The sequence below is a fragment of the Pygocentrus nattereri genome, chromosome 11 (genome assembly GCF_015220715.1).
Source record: "Pygocentrus nattereri isolate fPygNat1 chromosome 11, fPygNat1.pri, whole genome shotgun sequence".
In the NCBI taxonomy this organism is placed as follows: domain Eukaryota; kingdom Metazoa; phylum Chordata; class Actinopteri; order Characiformes; family Serrasalmidae; genus Pygocentrus; species Pygocentrus nattereri.
In genome coordinates this window covers 23397231-23422375 of record NC_051221.1, presented here as the reverse complement: position 1 = coordinate 23422375, position 25145 = coordinate 23397231, and the positions used below count along the sequence as shown (strand labels likewise).

The window sequence follows — 25145 nt, the reverse complement described above, 5'->3', positions numbered from 1 at the left end:
GATCTATATTATGATGTTGCTTTTTCATCATTCCATAACAGATCCCATATAATGGCAAACAAGAACAGAGATCAAGAACTGGAACTGACCTCATGCAAGTCTATTGGTTTCTCTGATGTTGTTTTTTCATTGTCATAGCAATAAACTCTGTTCTTTGTGTTTGAAGAGACTTTCCTAGAAATCATCTGAGATTGTAAAGCAACATGTTTTTTGGAAAGATAGCAATTTGTTGCACAATAGAAGCTTCAGCTACTTTTAATCAGTATCTTAAAGTGGAATCTTGTCAAACTATGGTATTGCACAAAAATCAGAGAACTGGTTTGAATGGCCATTAAGTTCAGGTTATCCATTTTCAGATATGAAAAAATCCACAGTGTGTGGATTCTGTCCATCCTTCCACTGTGAGAAGACAACTCAAGTAGCCAAAAAAGAGAACATGTGCAAATCAAACAAAGAAGCTGCTGGTGTTCTCAGAACAATGGATTGATGCCCCAGAGCCCAGGTTTCACCAATATCGAACAGGTTTGGAGTTACTTGAATTGTGAGAAGCAGAAAATGCAACCAACTTCTAAGACTGAACTTGTGGAAAGATATTTCTTTGAAAAACAGAAAACATCTCCCAAAAAGAATAGAAACTGTAACAAAGATAAGAGCGGGCACAATAAATAATGGCACATGTAACGTTATATGTAGTGTTCTGTGTAATTCTTTTTGTTTTTTTTGACACTGAAAAATGAATGAACTTGTATTTAATGTTTGTTTTTTTTTTTGCTGTAACTTAAATGCTGGTCTCTGACCTTTGCTCAGTACTGTACGTCAGCTGTGTGGAAAGAACAAAGAGACATGGTACTGTAGCGTGTATCTGTTGTGTGGGACCAGTAGTTTTGCATATGGAACCTGGACTCATTCAACAGCAGTGATGTTGCCCAGGGAGCTAAAAGAGAGTTGTTTTTTTAGAGGTCCATCCTACCTAAAAGCAGAGTTCTTTATGCTGTAACATGAAGCCGACAGAGAGAGAGAGAAAGACTGAGTGAGAGACAGGGGAGGGAGAGAGACGGGAAAAGAATGGGAGACAGAAAAAAAAATGAAAGAAGAAGAAAGAATGAAAGACAAAGAATGAGAGTGCCGAGTTAAAGGGAAGAAAGAGGAGAGTGACTCTTTGTGTGGGGGAGAGAGAGAGGGAGAGAGAGAGATGTAAAGAGAGAGAGAGAGAGAGAAGAGAGAGCGAGTGTGTGTGTAAGAGGGAGGGAAAGAAAGAGAGGGAGAGAGAGAGAAGGGTGATGTCAAACCAGCTGAGCTCAGAAAGTAAACAGCGCTCCAGAGAGCAGCATGCCTTCAGCGGCGCGGCTGCAGTGGCAGAGCCAGCGGCCAGGCGGCACGCTTCCTCCCAGCTCCCCGCTGTTCATCAGCCTCCTCATCCTCCTCCTGCCCTCAGGCACAGCCTGGCCATACGGTAAGAGTCTGAATCTCTTTGTCTTTCTCTGAGTCTCTCTTCAAAAGAAGAGTCTCAGCCTTTTGTTCTCTCAAAGCCAGCATCAGCAGGCCTTCACTGACTTTATCTCTTTCTCTCTGTCTCGCTTCCTGTTTCTTTCACTTTCTTTCTTTCTTTCTTTCTTTCTTTCTTTCTTTCTTTCTTTCTTTCTTTCTTTCTTTCTTTCTTTCTTTCTTTCTTTCTTCACTCCCGACATAGAATGATGTTGTTGTTCTACACTGTAAAAAAAAGGAAAAAGGGCAGAATGACTTTGTTTTTCAGACTTGACAAACAACATTGCTTTTGTTCTTCTAAACTGTTAACTTGCTTTACTTCATTTTACTCCAAGTATCTACCTGACTTGAATAAAAGCAGCTACACTGTTTATTACCATGTAATATAGAAATCAGAAGTGTGCTGCTGTGGATGGACTGTTTTGCTGTTGAGGCTCTCTTTGTTTTGAGCTTCAGCGTGCTTCTCCCTGGTGTTGATAAGGAGGAGCTTTAGAGGTTTTTGGTCATTTGTGGCAGCTCCCCGTCATAAGAGGGCTTAGTCACACTTTAATAGTTGGGGCACATTAAATAGCACATGGAAAATATTTATGCAAATCTGTTTCATGACATTCCTGACAAAACTGACCACAGCATCATGAAATGTTCGCCCGATGTTTCTGGCAGCTCTCCCTGACAGTGCTTGAAAGGAGGCACCTCTCTGTTGACTCGTGTTGGCCCTTACAAGGAATTTGTGGTCTGTTGTGAGTTGCACAAATACAACAGAAACACTGGAAACATGCATAGACATGTTATTATTTGGATAATTAAGGTATCCAATGTAAAAATGTGAAGCATTTCCCCTTCGTGCGGATACCTTGTGGTAAAAAAAAAAGAAAAAAAAAGTTGGATCTGAATCCTGATTAGATTTGGATGTATTATAGAATCCTGCCTTCAGGGACATTTGCAGAAATCAAAGTGTGGGTCTAATTCATGGAAGGTCTCTAAGCAATTACATGGGTAAAACAAACAATTATCATCTCACTGCTTGAGTAATTGTTCTCAGGGATGGATGATAAACTTGTTGCAGTAACACAGTCAAGGTTAAGAAACGTGGCTGAGGCTGCTGTTGAAATGGACTGATCTGAGAGCAGCTCTATGGTTTCTCCTATAATGTTTTAGGTTCAGATGTTTTGAAGAGCAGTTGGTCTTAGGCTTCTCTCAGAGGAGAACTTCTACCAGGAGTCCAGCAAGCTGTCAAAACATTATTTTCTGTTGATTTCAGGGATCTCCCCACGCCACAGTCCCCATGGACATCCATCTAGTTTCCGAGATTCCACTAAACGTCTAGGCAGTGCTGTATAATTCATTTTATTTGCGTTGGATCCCCACAGAGTGAGCACTGCCAATGGGTGGTGAACAGCGGGGCCAAGGTCATGTGAGGAGAAACTTTTCATTTGGAAAAAGTGAAAAATGTCACATTTGGGAAAGTCATATTAGTTCATCTGAAAGTTATGGGTTGCCTCACATGCTAATGTGTATGAGACCCGGCGATGGACATATTTCAGATTGTTGTATGACCTACATTCAGAGCACCCTCGGCCAAGCAGAATGAACAAAAGTTGGTATCAGGCTGACAAAGATATCTAATCATCTCTGGGTTTGCTTCAGGAATGGAGGTGGTGTTATATTTAGAGCTTAGTGGGGCTTTTCCAGAGAGATCTAAGTTTGGATGAACACATTGTATGCGTGTGTTTGTGTGTGTGTATGTGTGAGTGTTTGTGTGCGTGCCGTGGTCAAGGCAATGCCCACAGAAACCCAGAGGAGGTTCCTGTTCCATGACTGCTAAATCGCTCAGGCCTCTCAAAGAGCAGACAGCTGCAGCAGACAGTGGAGAGAAGAGCTGCAAAGCCAGCTTTTTTCAGCACAGTCTGCATCACAGCAAGCGCACTTCACTGGCCCGGGCAAGACAATGTGCTAAGGTTTCTTCCTTATAGTGCACGTTTCACTTCTCAGCGGTTTATTCCTTTACTCATTTTATTGAGATCACAAGACCTCAGAACTGGTGCTGCGTTGTTGCTAGGTGGCAAAACTAGGGATATCTTGGTTTTTCTTTTTTGCCCCGATCTAATCTTTCAATATTGAGCATAAACATATTCCCCTTCTGATATTTGTATTTTCACAGAAAACACACACACACGTTGCCCATTTCAAGTACATTCAATGTGTGCAAAATTACATCATTAAGATGTAAACAATCTCATTCAGAACATTTCAATGTGAAATGCCCCATTCTAGAGAAACCCAGTCGAGTTTAATACCTATTTCACAGGACGTTATCATATAAAATAGTTGCAAATACTTTTCCTGATATCTGAGATAAGTTTTGAGATAAGCTCCTGGCCTGAAACATATTTTTAAAAAGCCAGAGGTACATGCACAGCATTGTAAGACATTTTTTTAGATTTACATCCTTATACTTTCCTTATACAGAAATACATCCTTATATGTTCCCAAATCAAAGGAAGCTCCTGGAGAAATGATTAAAAACCAGTTTAATGCTTGTTTTAAGCATTATTATTTCCCATTATTCATTCAAGAGTCACTCGTGGGTGCTTTCTGGTGTTTTGCAGTCATGTTTTTCATATAATGGGAAAAATAAGAAGTGGCCAGGCTCGCCTAAAACAGGCTCTCAGGCTTTAATATTTCAAGTTGCTCTAACATTCTCAGAGTACTAAGCTTGACAATGTTGTTGCTCTTATCACTTAAAGTGTAACAGCTGCTATTTTTACCATGAATCAGTTAAAGGCAGCTAGCATAATCACAGTCATAGCATTACATATGAATTAAAAAAGAAAGAACAGATATAGACACAGAAGATAGTGAAAAAAAACACATAGACCACATACAAAGATACAGCCAGGGAGTCATTTATGTGCCACTTTAAAATTTGAACCAAATAACCTGAGTCACATGTCTGTTTTTAATTTTTAAATGCAAAGAACTTCATAGACCTTGCTTAAGTAACTCTCTCACTCATTCACTCACTCATATTTAGCAGCCTGAAGAGTCTCCTCTTATTACTAAAATAGGTTTTGGTGCATCACATCATGAACCTGTGAATCCTTGTTTGACATAATTTCAAAATGCCAGCCACCCTTTACATTGTGTGACAGTTTCATAATGAAGAGACTGATAGAAATGGTCCACAATTACATAAAATAAAATGACAGTAACTTAAAACAAAAGTTAAGATTGCTTTCCTTTTCCTTTGAAGTTACCGTTTTGGAGTTACAAGGTTTTGTCCCAGTGATAATACACTATATGGACAAAAGTATTGGGACACCTAAACATTACACTCACAAGAGCTTTATGACATAGCATTCTAAATCCATAGGCAAAAATATGGAGTTTGTCCCCCCTTTGCAGCTTCTACTCTTCTGGTACACTGATGTTAGACGAAAGATCCTGGCTCAGAATTTCTATTCTAGCTCATCAAAGGTGTTGGGGTTGAGGTCAGGGCTCTGTGTGGACCAGTGAAGGTCTTCCGCACCAAACTCACCCAGCCATGACTTTATGTACCTTGCTTTGGGCACAGTCATCCTGGAACAGAACAGGGTCTTCCCAAACAGTTCTGTTCAAAGTTGGAAGCATACAATTGTTTGGTAGGATTGTCTTGATATGCTGAAGCATTAAGACCTCCTTTCACTGGAACCAAGGGGCCTAGGCCATGGCATTTTCGCTCCTCCACCAAACTTTACACTTGGTACAATGCAGTCAGGCAGTAATGTCCTCCTGGCATTTGTCAAACCCAGACCCGTCCATCAGACAGCCAGAGACGTGTGATTCATCACTCCACAGAATGCACTTCCAGTGCTCCAGAGTTTGGTGGCAGTGTGCTGTACACCACTAAAACTACATGCCTACAGTTGCAACTTTGTACAACATCTGTGACGCATCCATGCTGAAGGGAGCTTATCATCTATGACATACTGTAAGTACTAGTTTAGTATGCACATTATCCACTTATACTCTGAACCACACGTCAACATTCCAGCATCATCTGCCTTTGTTTGCTTGTCTTCTTGGCATCCTCAGCTATAGTTTCTTGCTCAGTTTTGAGAGAAGGGCAGACTCATTGTGGATCAGCTTGAGCAGCCAGCGGCGAGAGAGACAAAAGAAAATTAGACTAGAGTAGACTGGGGAGATGAAGACGAGCAGCTGCACTGACTGGATGGTTTGGGTGTTATGTCAGAGTTTTGTTAAACAAAGGCACTTGTCTACAGGGTCATGTACAGCAGTGTATTTGGATTCACAGATGTGAATCTGCACCAGACTCAACTGAACAATGACGTTACACTGATGACAAAAGGTTGACTTCTGACCAAGCCACTGGAACTCATGGAGAAATGGAGAAAATATGTTGATGATACCTGCAGATGTTGGTACTGGTCTAAGTGTATCAATCCCAACTGAAACAATAAACTGTGTGAATAGACTCACAATAAAAGTGAAAACTGCAGTTTGTAATGCATTATGATGCTGCAAATGGAAGAAGTTTCTTTTTTAGATAAATGATGAGTAAGCAAGTTCAAACTCCCAGGAGCCAGGAGTCACCAGACACAGATGTCGAAGTTTGATGTTTATGGTCTGCAGTGAGGTTAAAGGTTATATGGTTTAGCTGAGGTCACAGATGACTAGCAACCCTTAGAGAAAGCTTGAGGAGTTTTCCCAGGGCTTTGTTCTCAGGGGTGATGTCATTATCTGGATCCACTTCAAAGCTGAGTCACCACCACAAACCTACAGGGTCTAACTGATAAAACCTGCTTTTGATGGCAGTAGGGGCCTTGGCACAGACACAGAACAGAAGTGTTGGAAGAAAGTGCCCGTTGTCCTGGAGCTCAGATCACTGAGAACAGGAAACACTTAGGCATCGGTTACAGTTAGGACATGGGTTGGAAATGGTGCTGCTTGGCCAATACATGAGGGGAACTTTGGCATGTGGCGTGGAAGGGTGGGTGGGGGGTTCCTCACTGTTTGGGTGAATTCAACAGCTATTTTTGCTCCCCCGTGCTTCTTCAGATGCGTGTCACAGCAAAACATTGTGCACATCTGGGATGGAAAAAGCAGATACCAATTACATAACTCAAGAAAGAAAAAAAAAGTCTGCACTGCTGCACTGGGATCCAAATATCTGGAAAAGAGCTTAATACACTGGTGCTGTCCAGAAATATTTGTGTTTTGATGGTGCAGTGCCAGAAAATCCTTTGTGCGTGGCTAGTAAACTGAGAGTGAGAGAGAGAGAGAGAGAGAGAGAGAGAGAGAGAAAGAGAGCAAGAGAGTGAGAGAGAGAGAGAAGTGATAGATTGCACCCTGCCATAATCCTAAAAGTATGTGTGACACCCCCAAAAACCACTGTAATGACTGGTGTGGTTACGTGTTGCAGAGAATCAATCTATACAATCCATAACAAACAACAGGGTCAGGGCCTGTAATCATGAGTGCTGATTCAGGATCTGTTCCTGTCAATAAGATCATAGTAAATAATAAAGAAATATTCAATCTTAGCACTCTAGCTCTGAGCAGCTTTATGAATACAGGCCCAGTGTGTATGCAAAGGGAAATTCCACCAATATTTCTGAATATTTCAATCATTGAGATGCAAACAACATCATAGCAGTTTGATGTGTAAATGGTGCACTGTGGAGAAACTTACCAACTCTGGATTTCTTTACAGTGGTGGTGACAGGAAGTAGCGATATCTACAACATGAATATAGCCATTTTATTTACGGTCCCAAATGACTAATGAACCTACTTGACTTGTGAGTTTTTATATGTAATACTGATAAGGATAAAATGTGGAAAATGTGGGTTTATTCTCTTTGGGGACTATTTTGTCTTACAACACCCTGCATGCCTATGTGCCATGAACTGGCTAAAAAAACAAGTTTTAGGCCAAAAGCTTCTCAGGCATTGTGTATTCATAAACATTTCATATAATAACTTAAAGTGAGGCACTTTTAGGAGGCGTTAAATGCTGTCTGGTTCATATGACTCTCAAGTTTCCTTAGAATGGAGCATTTCACATCAAAACACTTTAAATAACTGTGTTTACATCTTACTGACTGAATTATGCATTTCTCTTTGACTCTAAATGTGCCAAAATGGGTTTCTCTTCCCTACATGTTGAATTATGGTCAGGACTGTTTAGCCAACATTCTTTTCCAAAGTATTTTCACAGGTTTTGTCTCATCAACACTTTTCCAATTAGGCTGTCAAGTAACACTTTCAACGCACCCCCGTCCCCCTAAAAAAAAAAAATAAAAAATCTCCTTTGAAGATGATTATGGGGAAAATGTATGCACAATAAGTGCAAAGACACACATATCCTTCTGTGTCCATCAAACACTGAGATTCAGAAGCATCCTCTCGGCTTGTAAAATCTGGCAGCAGATTTAAACTCTGCAATCTTTATGCGTTTTGCAGGTGTTGTGTGGATGCCTGGGTGAAGGGGTGTGTGCTGTAAAGGCTCCAGTGGAAGATTTCTTCAACACACAGATCTGAACCTTAACCCAACAAATACCAAACCACAAATCTGGTCTTAGATGATTATGTGTAGGGCTGCGGAGTGACAGGTATGCGTTTGGGGTGGGCAGGGATTGAGTTGCTCTTTAAGTGTAACCAACTTTTAGTCATATTCACTGAGCACAAAGCTTACCACTGATCTAAAAACAGTTCTGCAGTTGTTTATGTCACTCAGAGAGCTTATGTCTTTGGTAAGAAATGCTGATTCTAGATCATAAGGCATGCAAGAGCAGCTTCAACCCAGGACACGTTAGATAACTCTACATGTTTACTCAACTCAGATATGCTTAGAAAGATTGGCCTTCACAAGTTTTAGACCACTAAATGAAGTGGCTCTAAATTAATGACAGATCTTGCATGCATTCTTCTGCATGTCTCTTAAACCCTCAGAATGTAGATTGCAAGACCTTAATGATGCATAGATGTAAATCAAAGTGTTTATACAGCCATTCAACACAAAACTTTCCATATTTGTTACTCCTACACTTGAGAGAGTCTTTTAGTGCCATGCACACCATCATAACAGGTTATTTCAGTACTGTCTGTGCTCTGTCACTGAGACAAATCAATAGGTTCCCAAGAACTCCACAGGATGACTGATGTCTTCTCACAAATTTGATGACTAACCTCAGCTTGCAGTCTGTTTGCCCTCCTCTCCTTGTATCAGCTTCCTGGACACCTTGTAAAATCTGCTAACGCAACAGCCCACACACACACACACACACACACACACACACACACACACACACACACACACACACACACACACACACATATACAGATTCTGTGCAGATCTTCTCCCAGAGTCTTATAAGATCTTCAGAGACAGTCAGCTTCTCTTTAGGTACTTTGCAGCTAAAGGGTGCTCTCTGACTAACATGGGTCTGTATGTACAACAACAACTAATAATGATTTAATAATTAATAATACTATTATTAATAATAATATTAATAATAATTAGTAATACTTAAACTAATGTTTAAAGGCCTGTTCACACACACTATGGATTTAATCAGTGAGGAATAAAAACAGATCTTATGGACATGCATGGCAGCACATTCTTTGCAACAACAATGATTGGTGTTGATTATATAAGTCTTATATTGTCATATGTTGTGTACTTGTGCTTTATTGGCTTTCAGTTTGTCAGCAGCATATCAATCACTGTCTGTATTATATGTCCAACAATAACTAAAGTCTTAGAGTGCCTATCCAACAATAAATTGTGACTGCTTACAGCTTTTGCTACAGTGTGCACAGGCCTTAAATTATGTTCAGTTATTCCCCAGGAGGATTTGACATAGTGCTGTTGATCACATCAATATGCTCAGAGAAGAAGAGCAAGACTTTGTCATGTAACCATAGCTGGTTGACTTACTAAAAGGGGGTCATACCACTCTTTTCTTCAAGTAATAATGTTGCTTGCTGTAACCACTGTGGAACCAATGGCCATGGATGCTTACTGTCTGTTAGATTTCTAACATTGTTAACTCAGTATAGTATGTACAGTTTGTTATATAAGACGGCTTCTTTTTGGACGCTTGTCCTACCATTCAGTGATCTTTTAGGTGTTTCACATACATTATATATAACCAGAGCCTCCACTGTTTATTCTGATATTCTCAAAATGCTCTTCAAAAAAGATTTGTAAATAGGGCATGATCTAAATTTTATATTTTAACATTTTTGGTCTGGCTCGTTTTTGTTTGTTTGTTTGTTTGGGTTTTTAGGAAATTCAGTGCAGGGTGATGTACTGCTGATACATTACTTACATGAAGTAGCTGTATTGTTAATATGTTGCTTCCATTACGCAAAACCTAACCTTACCAAACCTTGCCCCAGACCTAACCCTCACCTTGGCCCAAATCCTAACCCTAACCTTAACCTCAATCCAAAACCTGATCCTAACCTTCATATGTTTCTGACATGTTACTGAGAGATTATTATGCATTGTTTCATTTAAAAAGGACCATTCAAAATAAGTTCCTTGTACTTTTTTCCTGTATTTGAGTTCAGCACCTTGCAATCTGGGAAAAGAGCCCAGAATTTGAGAGAGAACAGCCAGTCTGAAGCAGCCCAAGTATTAATATTCTTCACATCTCTGAAGCATCCTACCGAACCCACAGTACCTTTCAATAAACACCATAAACAAACACATAAGATAGATGAGCTGTGTGGACAGTATAGAACAACTTCTTTTAAACTGAATTTGAAAGGATGTGAAATTACTTTTATGTTCTTGTCAAATGTGTGTTGCTCATTTGAATGTCTCCAGTCCTCTTCAGCCCATAAACAAACACCCACCCATCTTTTTCCCTTTTTATACAACTTTACCAAGTATGCTTGTGGTTTTTGCAGTTTGTCAAGGGAAACCACAAAAATGTACAAAGTGTCTCATTTGGGGGTGAAAGAGACTGACTGAATATAGCATGCACAGCACATGTTCAGAGATTTGTCATAAATTCACAGGAACACATAAATAACGTCATGCACTGTGTTAGAGAATAAATGTTTAGCAAGAACTGAGTCTGTTTGTCTGTCTAGACTGGTGAGTGTGCAACAGGTATTTGACCCATGAAATACCTCATGAAAACTTGAGCCTAATAATATCTGCACACACCATCAATATGACTTCCATGTGTTGTTTTATATTAGTGTACTGTGCTTAATGACTAGGCCTGAAGGTAATCTTAATTTCTTGTAGTCCACTTTTTAACTGCTGTCTGTTACAAAAACAGTAGTTTACGGTCTAAAACAACATCTGGCCATTAAGCTTTATTTGTTGTAAGGGTATGTGTTACATCTTTGTTTACAGCTTCTGAGTACAGTCTTAATCGGGAAGTTCTATTGCTTTTTCTAAGTCTAACATTATAACATATTTGAGAACAGGTTGAAAGAGAATTGCATTTTAGAGAAATGCATTTTAGAGAAATGTACTTGGATTATTTACAATGACAGTGATAGGCACCAGGGCTCACCATGTCTACAACACAAATATTGCCATTTTATTTACTATGCATCCAAAAAATATGTTTTCTTCAGGGATTGTTTTGTCTCACAATATGTTGTGTGTGCAATATCATCCATGTTATGGCCAAACCTTAAAAAAACCTTGTAAAACTATGGTAAAACAACTGTGGCTTTTAGAAGTATTCAAAGCTTTGGATGTCTGGTTTCTCTATATGGAGCATTTCACATCAAACCATTCTGAATAACTTTGTTTACCTCCTTTCCATTTAATCATGTGTCTGAGAAATTGCTGGAATTCCCCTTTAAAAAGTCATTTCTCCTCAGTGCTGCTTATCACATATTTTCCTGCCTTGTAATTCTTTGTTATGTACAACTCAGTTGGATCCAAAAATGTGCTAATCTTCTCTCCCTCGCACAAACCACCTTCCTCTCAGCTGAACGATGACTTCACAAAAACAAAAGCCATCAAGCTGGGATGAATCACATGTATCGCTTTAATTCGTCACTTCACCAGAGGAGGAGTTAAAACAGCTCATAGCTACCACTACCACAACAACAACAACATGTGCTAGGCTGTTACCATGGAGAGATCACCAGGAGCACAGACACTCTCTAATGGAGTTGAGTCAGTAGAGAGGCTGCTCAAGGTTACTCTCTCTGTGTTCTCATTCTGCGTCTGCTCAGCTGAGTTTCCACCTCTCTGAGGACATTAAGCTCCGGGTTATATAACGCAGGCCATGCCGTGCCTCGGCCTACGATGCTCTGCTGTAGCTGGAATTTCACCATCTCGCCATGCTTTGCATAGACAAAACAGTGAACTGCAAAAACATGTCCATGAACAGCTCTTGCTTAAGAACTGCTAAGGTTTAGTTTAATGACCTATCCATCACCAGAGAATAGTTCAGTCTCTGGGAGAAGATCATTTGATCCTTACAAGGTTTTTACATGACGGGACATTTCTTGTTTTTGAAAAACAATTCAATTCAATTTTATTTATTCAGGCTAATTTACAATATATTTTATCCCAAAGCAGCTTCTCTGAAATTTGCTTCCAGACCCCTAATGAGCAAACTGTGGCCGACAGTGGCACAAACCCTCCCCTGGAAGCATGAGGAAAAAAATACTGTGAGGAGCCAAGAGGAGAATCCAAAGAGTACAAAGTCGACACTGGATAATGGAATTACTAAACAAATGGTATGAACAGATGAGTGACATTAAACCTGAACAAAGAAGTGGAGAAACAGAGCTAATGTAGATGCCACCAGACAAGAGTGTTCATTATTGGAGCACAGACAGCAGGAGCTTCAGTCACTGCTCAACTGGCTAGATAAAGTGACATCTGCATTTAGATTGTTTTTGATTTTGTGTGTGAACATGTACATTCAGTGTAAAAGTGCAACGCTTAGGCATTTGTACAATATGGAAGGAAGAGCAACTGTTCCTCAGATGACAATGTAGGATATCATTAGAGTGTGACAGTAAGAACAGGTTGTCTGCAACAACATAAAGAGGGATAGTATAGCACAGGGGTCGACATCCCAAATGTTAAGAAGATCCATTTTGTCCTTTCAGCAAAACTACCTTGGAAGCCACATGTGTCCACTTTACCATCTTGGCTGTAAATATGTCCCAGTATGTGCTAATGTGTTAGTATAGGCTAACAAATTCAATATAAAACGTAAATGCTGGCTTTGCTCTACTTTAAGCTTTAGCTCAACTATAGCCACTTTTCTTGCATCTCTAGCAGGAAACTCCTCCAAAAGTGGATCAGTTTCTTGTGAAATGTCTCCCAACAATCATTTTTTTTACAAGGCTGAGGCAACTTCTCATTTACAACTTCTTGTTTAAAATTTCCCAGTCCACCTGAAATGGTACAGCTTCTTGACTTTTTAGTGTTTGACAGTATCTCATTGCAGATAAAAAATCAGGAAAGGGCGTATTAAAGAAAACTAAGTGCGTATTAAAGAAAACAAGTCCATACGTCTCCATATTATCCATGTTTGTCTAAAATATCTCTCTTTGCTGTTTCATCAGCTTCTAGCTAAGGGAGATTGTTGTCTGGGTGACTGTGTGACCACCAGTCTGCGCACCAGTCTGCAGGGTTAAAGGGTGAATTAGCAGTTATACACTTACTCCAGTGTTTAAGATCATTTACTGTTACAATTGTTAGAACGATCAGCAGAGCTTCACTTTACTGCAAAGGAGGATTATTTTATTTTTACCTAAAAATCTAATTCTGCTGCAACAGGGCAGTAAAAGAGTGATGTTGCCAACACCTGGTATGGTAGATATAAATATAGTAGTGTAGATATAATGTAGTAGTGTAGAAGATATTACATTACAAAGACAAATTTGAAAGTTCAGTTCCACATTTGAATTCAGGTTAAAAACAATACTGGCACTGATCTTCAGAGATGTTGGAAAAGTGATGTGGTCAGATGAGTCATCCTTCACCATATTCTCTACAAGTGAATGCTTGCATGTGTGTCATACACCAAGAGAACAGTACAGGCCTGAATGCTTGACTGCTACAATGAGAGGATCCAGTGGCTCTGTTATGCCATGGGAGGGGGTTATTTTGCTGACATGGTTCGGGTTCGCTTGTTATCTTACAAAGAAGAGTCACTCCAAATCAACACTAAGCTATTCTGACTGATCACCTTTATCCTATGATGAAGCATTTTCATCCTGATTTCCACTTCCACAGGACATGAGGGCTCTGCATGGTTTGATGAGTATGAAAATTATCTAAACCATATGCTACGACCTTATCAGTCACCACATCTCAATCTAAATTAACGTCTATGGAAGATTTTAGACTCTTTTGCTAGACAGAGCTATAGCACTCATGAAATCATGAAAACACCAACTGAGGGAATATCTTTAGGAAGCATGGTGCAGTTCCAGAGACATTTAGAATCTATGCAATCAAGAACTAAAGATGTTCTGCCTTACTAAGACACTTCATCTTTTCCTTTAATTTTCCTTCAACTTGACATCATTCAGTTTTGTCCACTAACCTCAGTGTTAGGTCAGTGAGGTTAGGTTTTAATTACTTTACACGTGCACATTACTACTTTGTTAGTCTACCTGCATTTTCAATGGTACTTACATTTCACTAATCTTCAGGTCTGATGTGAACAGCAGGTATGAGACAAATTAAACCTAATCCTAAACTACAAAAAACAATCAATAGTCCTGGTGTTGCTAGTTGAACTAGATTTTCGGTGGGGAAATTGGAAAATAGTTTCTAGTTTGGATTTTTGTCCAAACTTTAGCCTAATTATAAACAAGCAGCCATCAGTGACTTCAACCCTTGCTATGATCTGGCAGTACAATGCAGGCCTTTACCAAATGTAGTGACTGAGTGAACAGAGTGCAGATTTATATACAGTAATGCATTTTCTTCATCAGACTACAGATTCCTGTATAACTACTGTCCTGGGCCGGAGTGGAATGTGATGTGTAGAGGATGCTGTGAGTACGATGTGATCCGATGTAAATGCCCTCTTCAGGGGACACCAGTTGGCTATGCTGTTCCCTGCTGCAGAAATGCCCGCAACGAATGTGACCCCTGCATTATCCATCCAGGTGAGCCAGTGTTCCAACCTCAGATATACGTTCTATCTTAAACATGCTCTTTTTTGAATACACTTGTGTGCAAATGGTTTGCTGTTTGCCTTCAATTTACATTCTATACGGACAGGTTTGAGTTTGCACTTCCAACTTTTTTCTGCTTCTTTTGATGCCAATCAATGACAAACATGTAGAATTAGAAGAGAATTTAGAACCATGTGTCACTGTGTTTGTACACTGTGAATTTAGATCTCTGCATTTAACCCATCTGTTCAGTGAAACACCCACATACATGCACCCTAGTGAACACACACAGTAGTGGGCAGTGAGCACACTTGCCCGGAGTGGTAGGCAGCCCTATCCCGGAGAGCAATTGGGGTTTAGGTGCCTTGCTTAAGGGCACTTCAGTCATGGACTGTCAGCTGAGGGGATCGAACCGACAATCGGCAATCACAGGGCTGGTTCCCTAACCTCCAGCCCATGACTGCCCGCCTATGTAAAAGATATATGCACAACAGTAACTTCCTTGTACATTCAAACCATAGTAAAATATCTCTTCTGCTCACAAACACAAATGTGATATTAGCTGAAAGTTTACAGGCTGCACTTTCAGTGAAGCATGAGTGAGAGATATTTAATATCAAATTACTCTAAACATTTGTTATTAGAAAGTGTGAGGTTTAAGTGAATTAATTTCACATTCTTGCTTAATAGCTTAGTGGTTTCAATGGGCAAGGTTCTAACACAAAGGTATTTCCAGTCGCCGCAGCCTTCCCTCTAACCACTGATGCTGCGTATTCTCTGTTACACTGTGCTTTTTCAAACTATCCCCATCTGTGTCATCTCCTGTCTAATTTGACCTCTGAAACCTGATAAATTGTGCTTCTCTGTGGCCATGTGTTTCATTTCTTCACCTCTCACAATGTCTTCACTGTTTCCAAATGTGTTTGATTTGGCAATTAAGCCTCACTTGTAACTGTCATATCCCTGAGGACTTGAAGGGAAGGTAAACATTTAGGTCATTAGGTGAGGGAAAATTGATTGTGATAGCTCAGTTTAAAGGCCCATGTGACATAGTCCTACTCTATTACTCTCTCCTGTTGGTTTTGCTCTTTATGCCAGTGAGGGTGTCATGACATATGAAAAACAACATGTTCTAAGTTAATTGTGTGTGTGTGTGTGTGTGTGTGTTCATGTGTTGCAGGGTGAGGGAGAGTGTCTGTTTGTCTGTCTTTGTCTGGCTGTGTGTGCATGAATACCAGATGCTCATAGTTAATTTCATATCTGGGTAAACATTTTACTGTCAAAGTCTTCCAAAAAAATATTTTTTTACAACCAGCCTCATAAATTCATGAGTGCGTTACCCGCAGTGTAGTCATAGAACATCTGTTACTTACAGCCTTATACATGTTCAGGTCCTGCATGAGTTTAAATGTTTCTATTTTTCAGCGTCCTCACTCCATATGTATAATCCATTCCAAATGGCCAGAGCTCTTCAGGGTTCTGTGAACATGTCCATTTCAGGAAGTCAGTATGCACTTATGTTATCTGCTTAGTAAGCTAGAAGCTAACGTCTTTAGATGGTCAGGGGCGCAAGGGGGAGGCTTGTGGAGCCTAGGGGAAAGAAAAGCTCCAAAGCCTTAAAGTTCATATATCCCCTCCATTTATTCACTCCTAACATTTTAAAGCCATATTAACACCTCTTTGCCCAAATAACTTTTTTTCTCTGAACAAAGGGTGCAGCATATTTGAAAACTGCAAGCGCTGCAACAACGGAACGTGGGGTCCCAGAGACGACTTCTTCATTAAGGGCCAGTACTGTGCGGAGTGTCGCCCTGGGTGGTCTGGTGGAGACTGTAGGAGTAAGTTATGCTCATCTCATATCATTTTTCTTATCAACACACTACATAAAATTATATTTCTAAATAGCTAGTGGTGTTCTAGTATTTGGAAGAACTGTTTGTGGGCAACTCAAATGCACTGTGTCAAGTCAAAACTCACTCAATTTGGACTCAAGCTCAGGCCTGGCAGGGATTGAAGACATAAAGTGATGTAAAAATAACTAAATGCAACTTATTATTTTATATAAGAAATGACTTTAATTATAAAGCCCTTTTTAAAATGAACATAAATCTGGATGTTATATAACTGTTGCTGTTGTCAGTATTTGAGTGTTATATTCTGTATTACGAGTTAACTGATGATTGGTGGACAGATAGATGGATAGATGACAATTCAATTATTTGAATTATATTCAATTATTACTCCTAGAGCAACAGGGGGTGGATATATTGATGAGCTGATGAATACATTCCTCACTTTCAGCATGTGGTGGGGTGATCAAGAAGAGGCAAGGTCATCTGGTTTTGGAAAGTTACCCTACCAACGCCCGCTGTGAGTGGACCTTGCAGGTGGACCGGCCTTTCACTATAGAGCTCAGGTAGGTCCTTCACCTTGATGCAGCCAATTGAATCATACATCTGAAATGGCCTGAATTGTTTATGGACCAAATTCCATCAAATTAGTTTAAAATGCAGCCTGCAGTAATAAAAATAAAGGTTAAAAAATATATATATATTATTCAAATCTTAAATATTATGTTAGGATCCATTTAAATACAAGGCATTATTTGAGAATTATTATAATAATTATTATTGAGCATTATTTATGTAAGATATTTTATACTAGGAGATGGCTGTCCCAAATCCTTACCCCTAAATTTCAACCAAAGATATTTATATTGGAATGAATAATTATATGTCCCATAGGCAGGACATGAAACTGCATCCTGCCCTAATGGCCACATGGTGAGCAGCTAGATCCCATTGTTCTGAAGTCAAATTAAATTTTATTTATAGAGTTCTTTTTATAAGTCACAATGCAGCTTTACAGAAAATCCTGCTCCAAGTCCCATTTATTAAGCCAAGGGTGTCAGTGGCAAGGAAACACTCCCTGAGAGCACGAGAAAGAGACCTTCAGAGGAACCAACTTTCAAAAGTGGAAACCCATCCTCCTCTATCAACACCAGAGAGCAAAACAATAACATAACCACAGCACTATGAATAGAGGATAAGATTTTACAATGTACAGTACTGAATATAGAGAAAAAGAAACCAGTCAGTCACTGGTTTTAAGATTAGCCAATGTTAACCAAGAAACAACGAGAAACAGATCTATGAATGTCAGTCACTGTTACCAGTGACAATCAGTCACTGTAGTCTGACAATCAGTGTGTAACATTTAAGAACTGTCACTACCAAAACACATCTTTTCTGCAATGAACGCTTGTGTGGTGTTGGAGTCTGTATGACCCATTTTCAATGTTTACCAATAGAAAAACTCAAACTCAGCCTTTCTGTAAAGAACATACAATAACACATTTTCAATTACCTCACGCTGTACACCCCCCACACATCCATCCATCCATCCATCCATCCATCCATCCATCCATCCATTTTCTAAGCCGCTTCTCCGTCAGGGTCGCGGGGGGGTGCTGGAGCCTATCCCAGCAGTCTTCGGGTGGAAGGCACACCCCCTACACATTTATATTATATATATGGGTTTTGGGTCCATGTGACCTGCAAACATTGGCTGAGTAACAAAAAAAATGGTTAAGTAAACTTTTTTTATGTTTATACAAAAATTTTACGTTTTTAAGTATGTACAACTGTTCAAAGAAGTGTTTTGTTTGAGTTATGCACACATTTAGCTAAAATTGTCACCACCAAAACAGTCACTATCAAACGTTTCAGCAGTGTTATGATTGTTTTATTAGCGACAAAATGGAAAGTACAATCACTTGTTTTAATATCATAAGCATAATTAAGATATATAGTCATTCAAAGCCAAATGATTTTAATCTTGCACCGAAGACAGTTAGTTTGATTGTTTTCTGAACAAATTTGGTAGAATGGTGCACACAGTGCTGCACCACTTTATATCTCAAATTTATATTTGCTTTTACTTTTTAAGTTTGAAAGTTGGATGAAACTGAAATGTAACAGCACCTGTAGAAAAGCCTTGGTGTATGCACTCTACCTCCATTTCTCCTTTACACACCAATCACTACTCCTTTCTTGATGCTCTTTCACCAGCAGCGGTGCTTAGCTACTGATCATTCCATATACAGTATTAACCAGATGGAGAAAAGTGATGGAATATCATTTTCCACTCATGAGCTTTAAAATGCAGGCCAAAACAGTTTACAGGCTCAGTGTGTGTTTGTGTGCACAATTACACACAGTACTGTAAAAATCTTTGATTATGATTATAGTGTGTGACAAAAGCACCATTCTCTTTAATGAAGAACCTCAAAAACATAGCAAAATGGTAAGCTGGCCATCCTACCGTTCACACTGTGAGAAATAAGTAGCTTTTCTTTTTATCCATATTACTTCATTCTGAGCAATGATGATGGATTAATGAAAGGTTATGGCTCCTAGCATGCTCAGACAAAGCCTTGTTGGCAGGGTGTATCACGCATTTACTACTGCTGGCAGTGGCCGATTCCTTAATACTATAATGATTAACCAGTAAGACACAACCAGCAACACACTGTGTGTGAGCACATGAGTGCTGCTGCAAATACCCTCATGTTTTGATCCATTTGGGCTGCTTTCCCAGCTGTACCTCTTTAACCAAAAAGACAGCTCTGCATGTAATGCCTGGCAGTGTTCCAGCATGTGCTTTACAGTATAAGCTCCAGATTTCCATTTTACTGTCTGCTGGCTCAGCCAGGTCAGGTTAACCCTAATAGAGCACATTCTCTTTAAACACCACTCAAGACTTGGAACACAGCTCCACAGCTCACTTACTGTCTGAGGTTTGGTAAATCTTCACTTATGTCTGTATGCCAAGACGTAGAAGTTTCTAAGCAAAATGCCCTATTATATGGGGTGATATGAACATTTCCTTTGATTACAATATCAGTGATCAACGTCATCTTGGTTTTCAGTATTATCACTGCTTAAAAAGGACTAATGCAAACTAGTGCAGCTATTATACTGATTGACTTATTTAACCTTGCATATTTCTTTTACACTAAAAACACAACCACAATTAAATTAAATCTGATAACCATTGTAACTGCTGTTTACTCTTCAGATTATTACTACTGTGTTTTACAAATGTCAGAGACCACCCTTAATTTGTTTTATTCCCATTAAAAATTATCATGAAGTGAAATTTACACTAAAGCCTCAACAACTAAATACAATTATATCATATATGTTTGTATCCGTCTTTAGTGTGGCTACTCTTTACCTTACAGCTTCCATTCTTTTAGGAGGACTTGCATTTAGTTTTTGAAACAAATTTGCAGGCATATGTATCCATCCTTTCAAAGGTCAATCTAGAAGTTGGTTGCATTTTCTGATTCTCTTAATCTAAGCAATGTCAAAAAAGGCCTGGACTCTGGGGTGGTCAGTCCATTGTTCTGAAGACACTAGCAGCTTTTTGGTTTGAGTTGCAAATGTTCTTTTGTCTATTTCCTTTTCTCAGTAACAGCTTCTTGACAGTTGCACATTTTTTAGACTCATAGTGTGGAGTTGTTTTGTCACAGTGGAAGGATGCATAGAAATACCTGTGGATTTTTTCAGCCCTCAAAGCTGAAGCTCTCAAAGATGAAAGCATTTATTGCTGTTTATCTGAAGATGATAGGTTTATTGGTCTACCAGGTCTTGCACAATTTTTTGGAGTCTCATTTTACCTAGATCTTTTAAGGATCCAGAACTACTTTTTCACTTATTTGTCTCAACTTTCCCTTGCTTATGCAAGCAGAATATCTTATATAAATTAGCGTCTCATATCGGTGTTGTCGGACAAAATCTCCAAAATGGTAACTTTACACGTGAAGGAAAAAACCTACTTCACTTTTAATGAAAGTCAATGGAACCAGACTTTTTTTCCCCAAGTAATTTTGAGCCTTTTCTTTTGGTCCATTCATCATGAAATTTATCATGTTAAGTTAAAATACAACAGAGATTTTTAAATTAGGTCAAAACCTGAAAAACAGCAAAACAAAAATGAGATACGAGGTTCAGCAATATCTAGCTTATATATCATCTTAAAATGAATACCTTGTACTCATTGGAAAATAAATAAAACAAGGTCTCCAACATTTGCACGGTACTGTATTTAAATGTGTTCTAATGCATGCTTTACAGTGAGGCTGCAGCAGTGGGCTGTTTACTTCCACCCTGACTGTTTAACAAGATGGTAACTGTAAACAGTGCCTGCTAACTGCTGCATCTTTATAAGACTGAAAAAGGGACTTTTCATGTTTTTATGAAGTTCACCCTCAAATAGATAAAATGAGAGGAAAATGGAGAATGAAGTTGATATTAAAAAGCCTCAGCTAACTCAGAAAACACCACTTGTCATTGTGGCTTAGAATAGCATTCATAAATTATTCAAATCTAATTCTGTGGTCCCTTTAAATGTGTGTGGTGAATGCTTGATTGAAAGCATGTGACCCCTCGCTGTAATAAGCTGCTCACATCGAAAAGCCCAATTAGAAGGCAACAGCTGTCTAGTAATGTGGGTTGAAAAGGACACATGACCCTTAGCTGGCTTTAATAATGGACAACATTCCTTTCAGCATCTGCACTGTATTCACAAAATATATATTTGTTTAAACGCTTCTTTCCTGGTAATTTAAGCCAAATAATATGCATTTCCATACTACACCATCCCAAGGCTTCCCAAGAAGTCTTGGATTTAGCAACATAATGGGTGACCCTGTGAATACAAACATACAAAAAAACATACCACAAAACAAGTTACATATTTCACAACAGGTTCAGACCTGCATAAAATCTGATACCAAGTAAATAGTTGCTAACATGTTGGTCATTGCTAAAATGATCTTATTGTGCTTTTGCAATGCTCATGACCAGTTGTCCCATAAGCACTAGAAACAATTGCAGCCTTGTTCCCTTAAGCTGTGGGCTCTCAGCACAGCCGTGATGTCAACTTCAAATCATGGACTAAAAGCTCGTTTCCACCTTAATGTGTCTTGCAGACAAGGTACAAGCAGAAAAACACACAGTCTCAGGAATGCTGGTTTGATTTTAGAAGGGAACAAGAATTTATGAAACAGTTAATTTCCTGCAACAGAAATAAAAATGCACAATTCTCACCTCCATTAAAACGGGCTGTTCATGGAAAGAGGAGGAACGGCTTGTCTGTGCCATTAACACATTCTGTAACTGGGATGGTAGTTCATTACTAGCCGCTCTGCTGCAGTAAAAAAGAGAGAGAAATAGAAGGAGACCAAAAGAGAAGTTTGAGCATGCCAGGATGGCAAAGCCAGGAAAACTCTGCGCCCTGTTATTGTCAGAAAACAGGGCACACTATTCATCTCCATGGAACTGTAATGCGCTAATATGGGCCAATGATACGCGGAACCTGGTTTTATACCCTGTAACTCAACTTAAATTATTGAACAAAGTACCAATTAGTCGTGGAATTTTAAAGGGCTTCTAAAGAGCGGATACTTTACTGGAGAACAAGAGCAGCCTTTTTAAAGGAGTGGAACAATGATGAGAGTCTGAATGGAATGAGACCGGATATCGTGTCTTCACTGTTAAAGATGGTCTTGGGCTGTTTCATTTAACCTCTCAATTTCTCTCCCTCATCTCTCTCTCTCTCCGAGACAGGTTCATGATGCTAAGTCTGGAATTTGACCACAGCTGTCGCTATGACTTTGTAGAGGTTAGAGATGGTGACAGTATAAACTCTCGGGTAATTGGCCGGTTCTGTGGAAATGATCGCCCACCTCCGATTCAAAGCACCGGCAATTCCCTGCATATACTGTTTGTCTCTGATGGCTACAAGAACTTTGACGGGCTGTTTGCCATCTTTCAGGAGAACTCAGGTAAGAAAGCGTGGCATGTCATTAGGGCTGCCACCTCTCCAGTATTTTCCTGAATCGGCTTGGACCTTGGTTGTCTGTCAGGGGAAAAAAAAATTTAAACTGAATCCAAGCATTTTCACATGTTAACGTTTTTATAACAAGTTTAAACTGCTTCTTTTTATGCAGTCAAACTATTTGTATACCAAGAATGGGTTTTATGGGTTCGTTTACCTTTAATATACAGTTGTTTTGATAAGGTCCACTTTTGGTGACATGTTTAGTGACATGTTTTAAAATCATTTATAAGAAGTTAAAAAAAAATTATAAACTGTGACCAACTGGCCCTTTAAAAAAAGAATAACCAATGAAGCTGGTTTAATGCTGACTAAAGAGACAAAGTAAGAGAAGTAACCCGCAAGATGTGTGGTTTAACAGTATGAATGTGGGCTCACTATTTAATTCCCCTCTATCCTTAAATAATTTTACTGTAGCATTGTGAATAGATCATCACTTCTACATCCACATAACAAAGTGGATAGATTTTACTGATTTAAAGTCCTTGAAATGTGCAGTGTGAGGCTGTATGAGTACTGGAGCTGACTTGGAATCAGCAGATGCTTAATATTAAATGACTCGGGTTGAGGTCATTTAAAAAAAACTGGGACATCTCTAGTCATTCAACATAAAGGTGAACTGAAGTTAAATTCAGGTAACGAAATTACAGAGATAGACTAGATTTTCATTTGATTTCATTTCCAAATGTATGTTCATTCCTTCTGGGCACATCATACGCTTAAATGAATCATTATCAATCATATTGTCCTTTCAGATCAACTCAATTTCAACCATCCATGTCTTTCTGTACTTAGTGTTATAATTTATTTTTCCCCAGTGAAAAACATGTGTTTCTGTGTCTGTGTGTGTGTAGCATGTACCTCCTCCCCATGTCTTCACGATGGCACCTGTATATTAGACTCTTCTCATTCCTATCACTGTGCCTGCTTAGCTGGGTATACGGGCAAGAGATGTGAACATGGTGAGTTACCCATTATCACTGTCACACTTCATCTTAGACCTTATCAAAACAAAGTTAGATCAACTTATCAGGCCTGCACAAGGCAGTTCTGCTAGTGGTAGAGCTGGACTATTTCTGCAGGGACATTTAAACTGATGGTGTGTGCATTTGTTTGTGTGATGCTAATGGAAAACCCACTTTTCTCTCTCACTCTCTGGTTCAGTCTCCCTTCCTTGCTCATATATTTGCTCATATATGTTTGGATTCTGCCATGTGTTTCCAAACCTATTACAACACCCCTGACTCCTGTGAACACATGCTGGCAAATGTTAAATGTTTTGCCTTCTTTCTTATATTTTGGGACTTGTAGTCTCATTTTCATGACTAAATTTGATGCTATAAAGCTAATGGTGAAACAATCCCTCCCCTTAATATGAGCCAGCTTTTTCCATGGCCATAAAATCTGCAGGAGGAATTTCATACTATATTATGAGTACATATTTCTTTAATTCCCATGGGCTATGCTATAGGCTGCCAGGCTGCGTCTAGCTCGGCTTTAAAGCTCCCTGCACTTCGGAAAACATATGGCCTTTAACTCTAACTGCATGAGCGCATTCAGTGTAACTGAGCCTTTCTTTACTCATGTTTGGACCTTCCTGCAGCTAAAAATGGTGACAACCACGGCCAAACATTACATGTTCCACAGCACTTGATTAAGGTAATAAACAGCTAATGACCTTTTACTAATTATAACATCCTCTGCTAGTGTTCTCAGTTGCCACTGTCCAGCATGCTTTGGAGCTCAGTGCAAGCAGTCTGGGGTTAGCCAACCCAGAGTTAGGGTTGAAGCTGGGTTTGGGTTTGGAAGCATAGGGTGTTGGCCTGTGGTTAGGATAGCTTTCATTTTATCACCTCACCACAAAGCCGGCTCCTCTGAGAGTTTAAATAGGGTGGGTTATTCTTCGCCTGGCGTGTGGGGGTCATGCTCTTTGCAAACTGCATATCCAATTCAAATTCTCCCCAATTTGTGGTTTAAGAAGAAGGAAACAAAGGATCATGGAGAGAGCTAAGGGAGGGTACCTTTGGTGTTTTGAGTGTTAGCGTTAAATAATACTGCTGGAAATTTTGTCATGTTCATCCTTCTAAGTTGCACAACAGCATGGAAAGATAACTGCCTTGATCAGGCGCCTACAGTCATTTATCTTCCTCGAATACGCATGTTCTCACCCTTGAAAGGATAGACAAAACCTCTTCAACTCTGTCTCTAAATGTGTGTCTGCTGGACATTATTTAGGAATTACTCAACCCCATTCCATCCTTTATACCTAATCCCCACAACAACCACATAATACCTACGCAGTAAAGAATGCTTTATCCCTACTGAATACAGCTGTTCTCCAAAGGTCTTCCAGTTGTGACTTCTCATTCCTTTCCATGGAAAAGACTTTTCCGTTATTACTGTGCAATCAGAGTCTTCATCAAGTGATTGCTAGCTAATAGGTTGCTTAAATTGGATGTTCTAAATGAATGTTGCTGTAGTGTAATTGTGTTTGTGTCATTTTGTGAGCTGCAATGGGAATTATTGAAGCCTGGAGCTTTAGAAAAGTCTGGAAGGTGTGATTTATATATAGTCACCCCAACAATCCCAACAGACACACAAACAGTTATGTAAGTAGCGCAG

At 39.4% G+C, this 25145-nt stretch overlaps 1 protein-coding gene across 2 annotated transcripts in view; it reads left to right on the top strand.

Moving 5' to 3' along the window:
• The first annotated feature begins 1285 nt into the window (after positions 1-1285).
• pamr1 (peptidase domain containing associated with muscle regeneration 1) overlaps positions 1286-25145 on the top strand; it is a 32576-nt gene continuing 8716 nt past the window's right edge. Inside the window, exons 1-6 of one of the 2 annotated variants that reach the window (XM_037542826.1) lie at positions 1286-1453; positions 14433-14609; positions 16331-16456; positions 16920-17034; positions 22253-22470; positions 23378-23485. In XM_037542826.1, coding sequence (XP_037398723.1) covers positions 1330-1453; positions 14433-14609; positions 16331-16456; positions 16920-17034; positions 22253-22470; positions 23378-23485 — 868 coding nt within the window. In that variant the 5' untranslated portion in view covers positions 1286-1329. The remainder of the gene's footprint in view (positions 1454-14432; positions 14610-16330; positions 16457-16919; positions 17035-22252; positions 22471-23377; positions 23486-25145) is intronic. The other variant, XM_017699989.2, reaches the window with a different exon arrangement.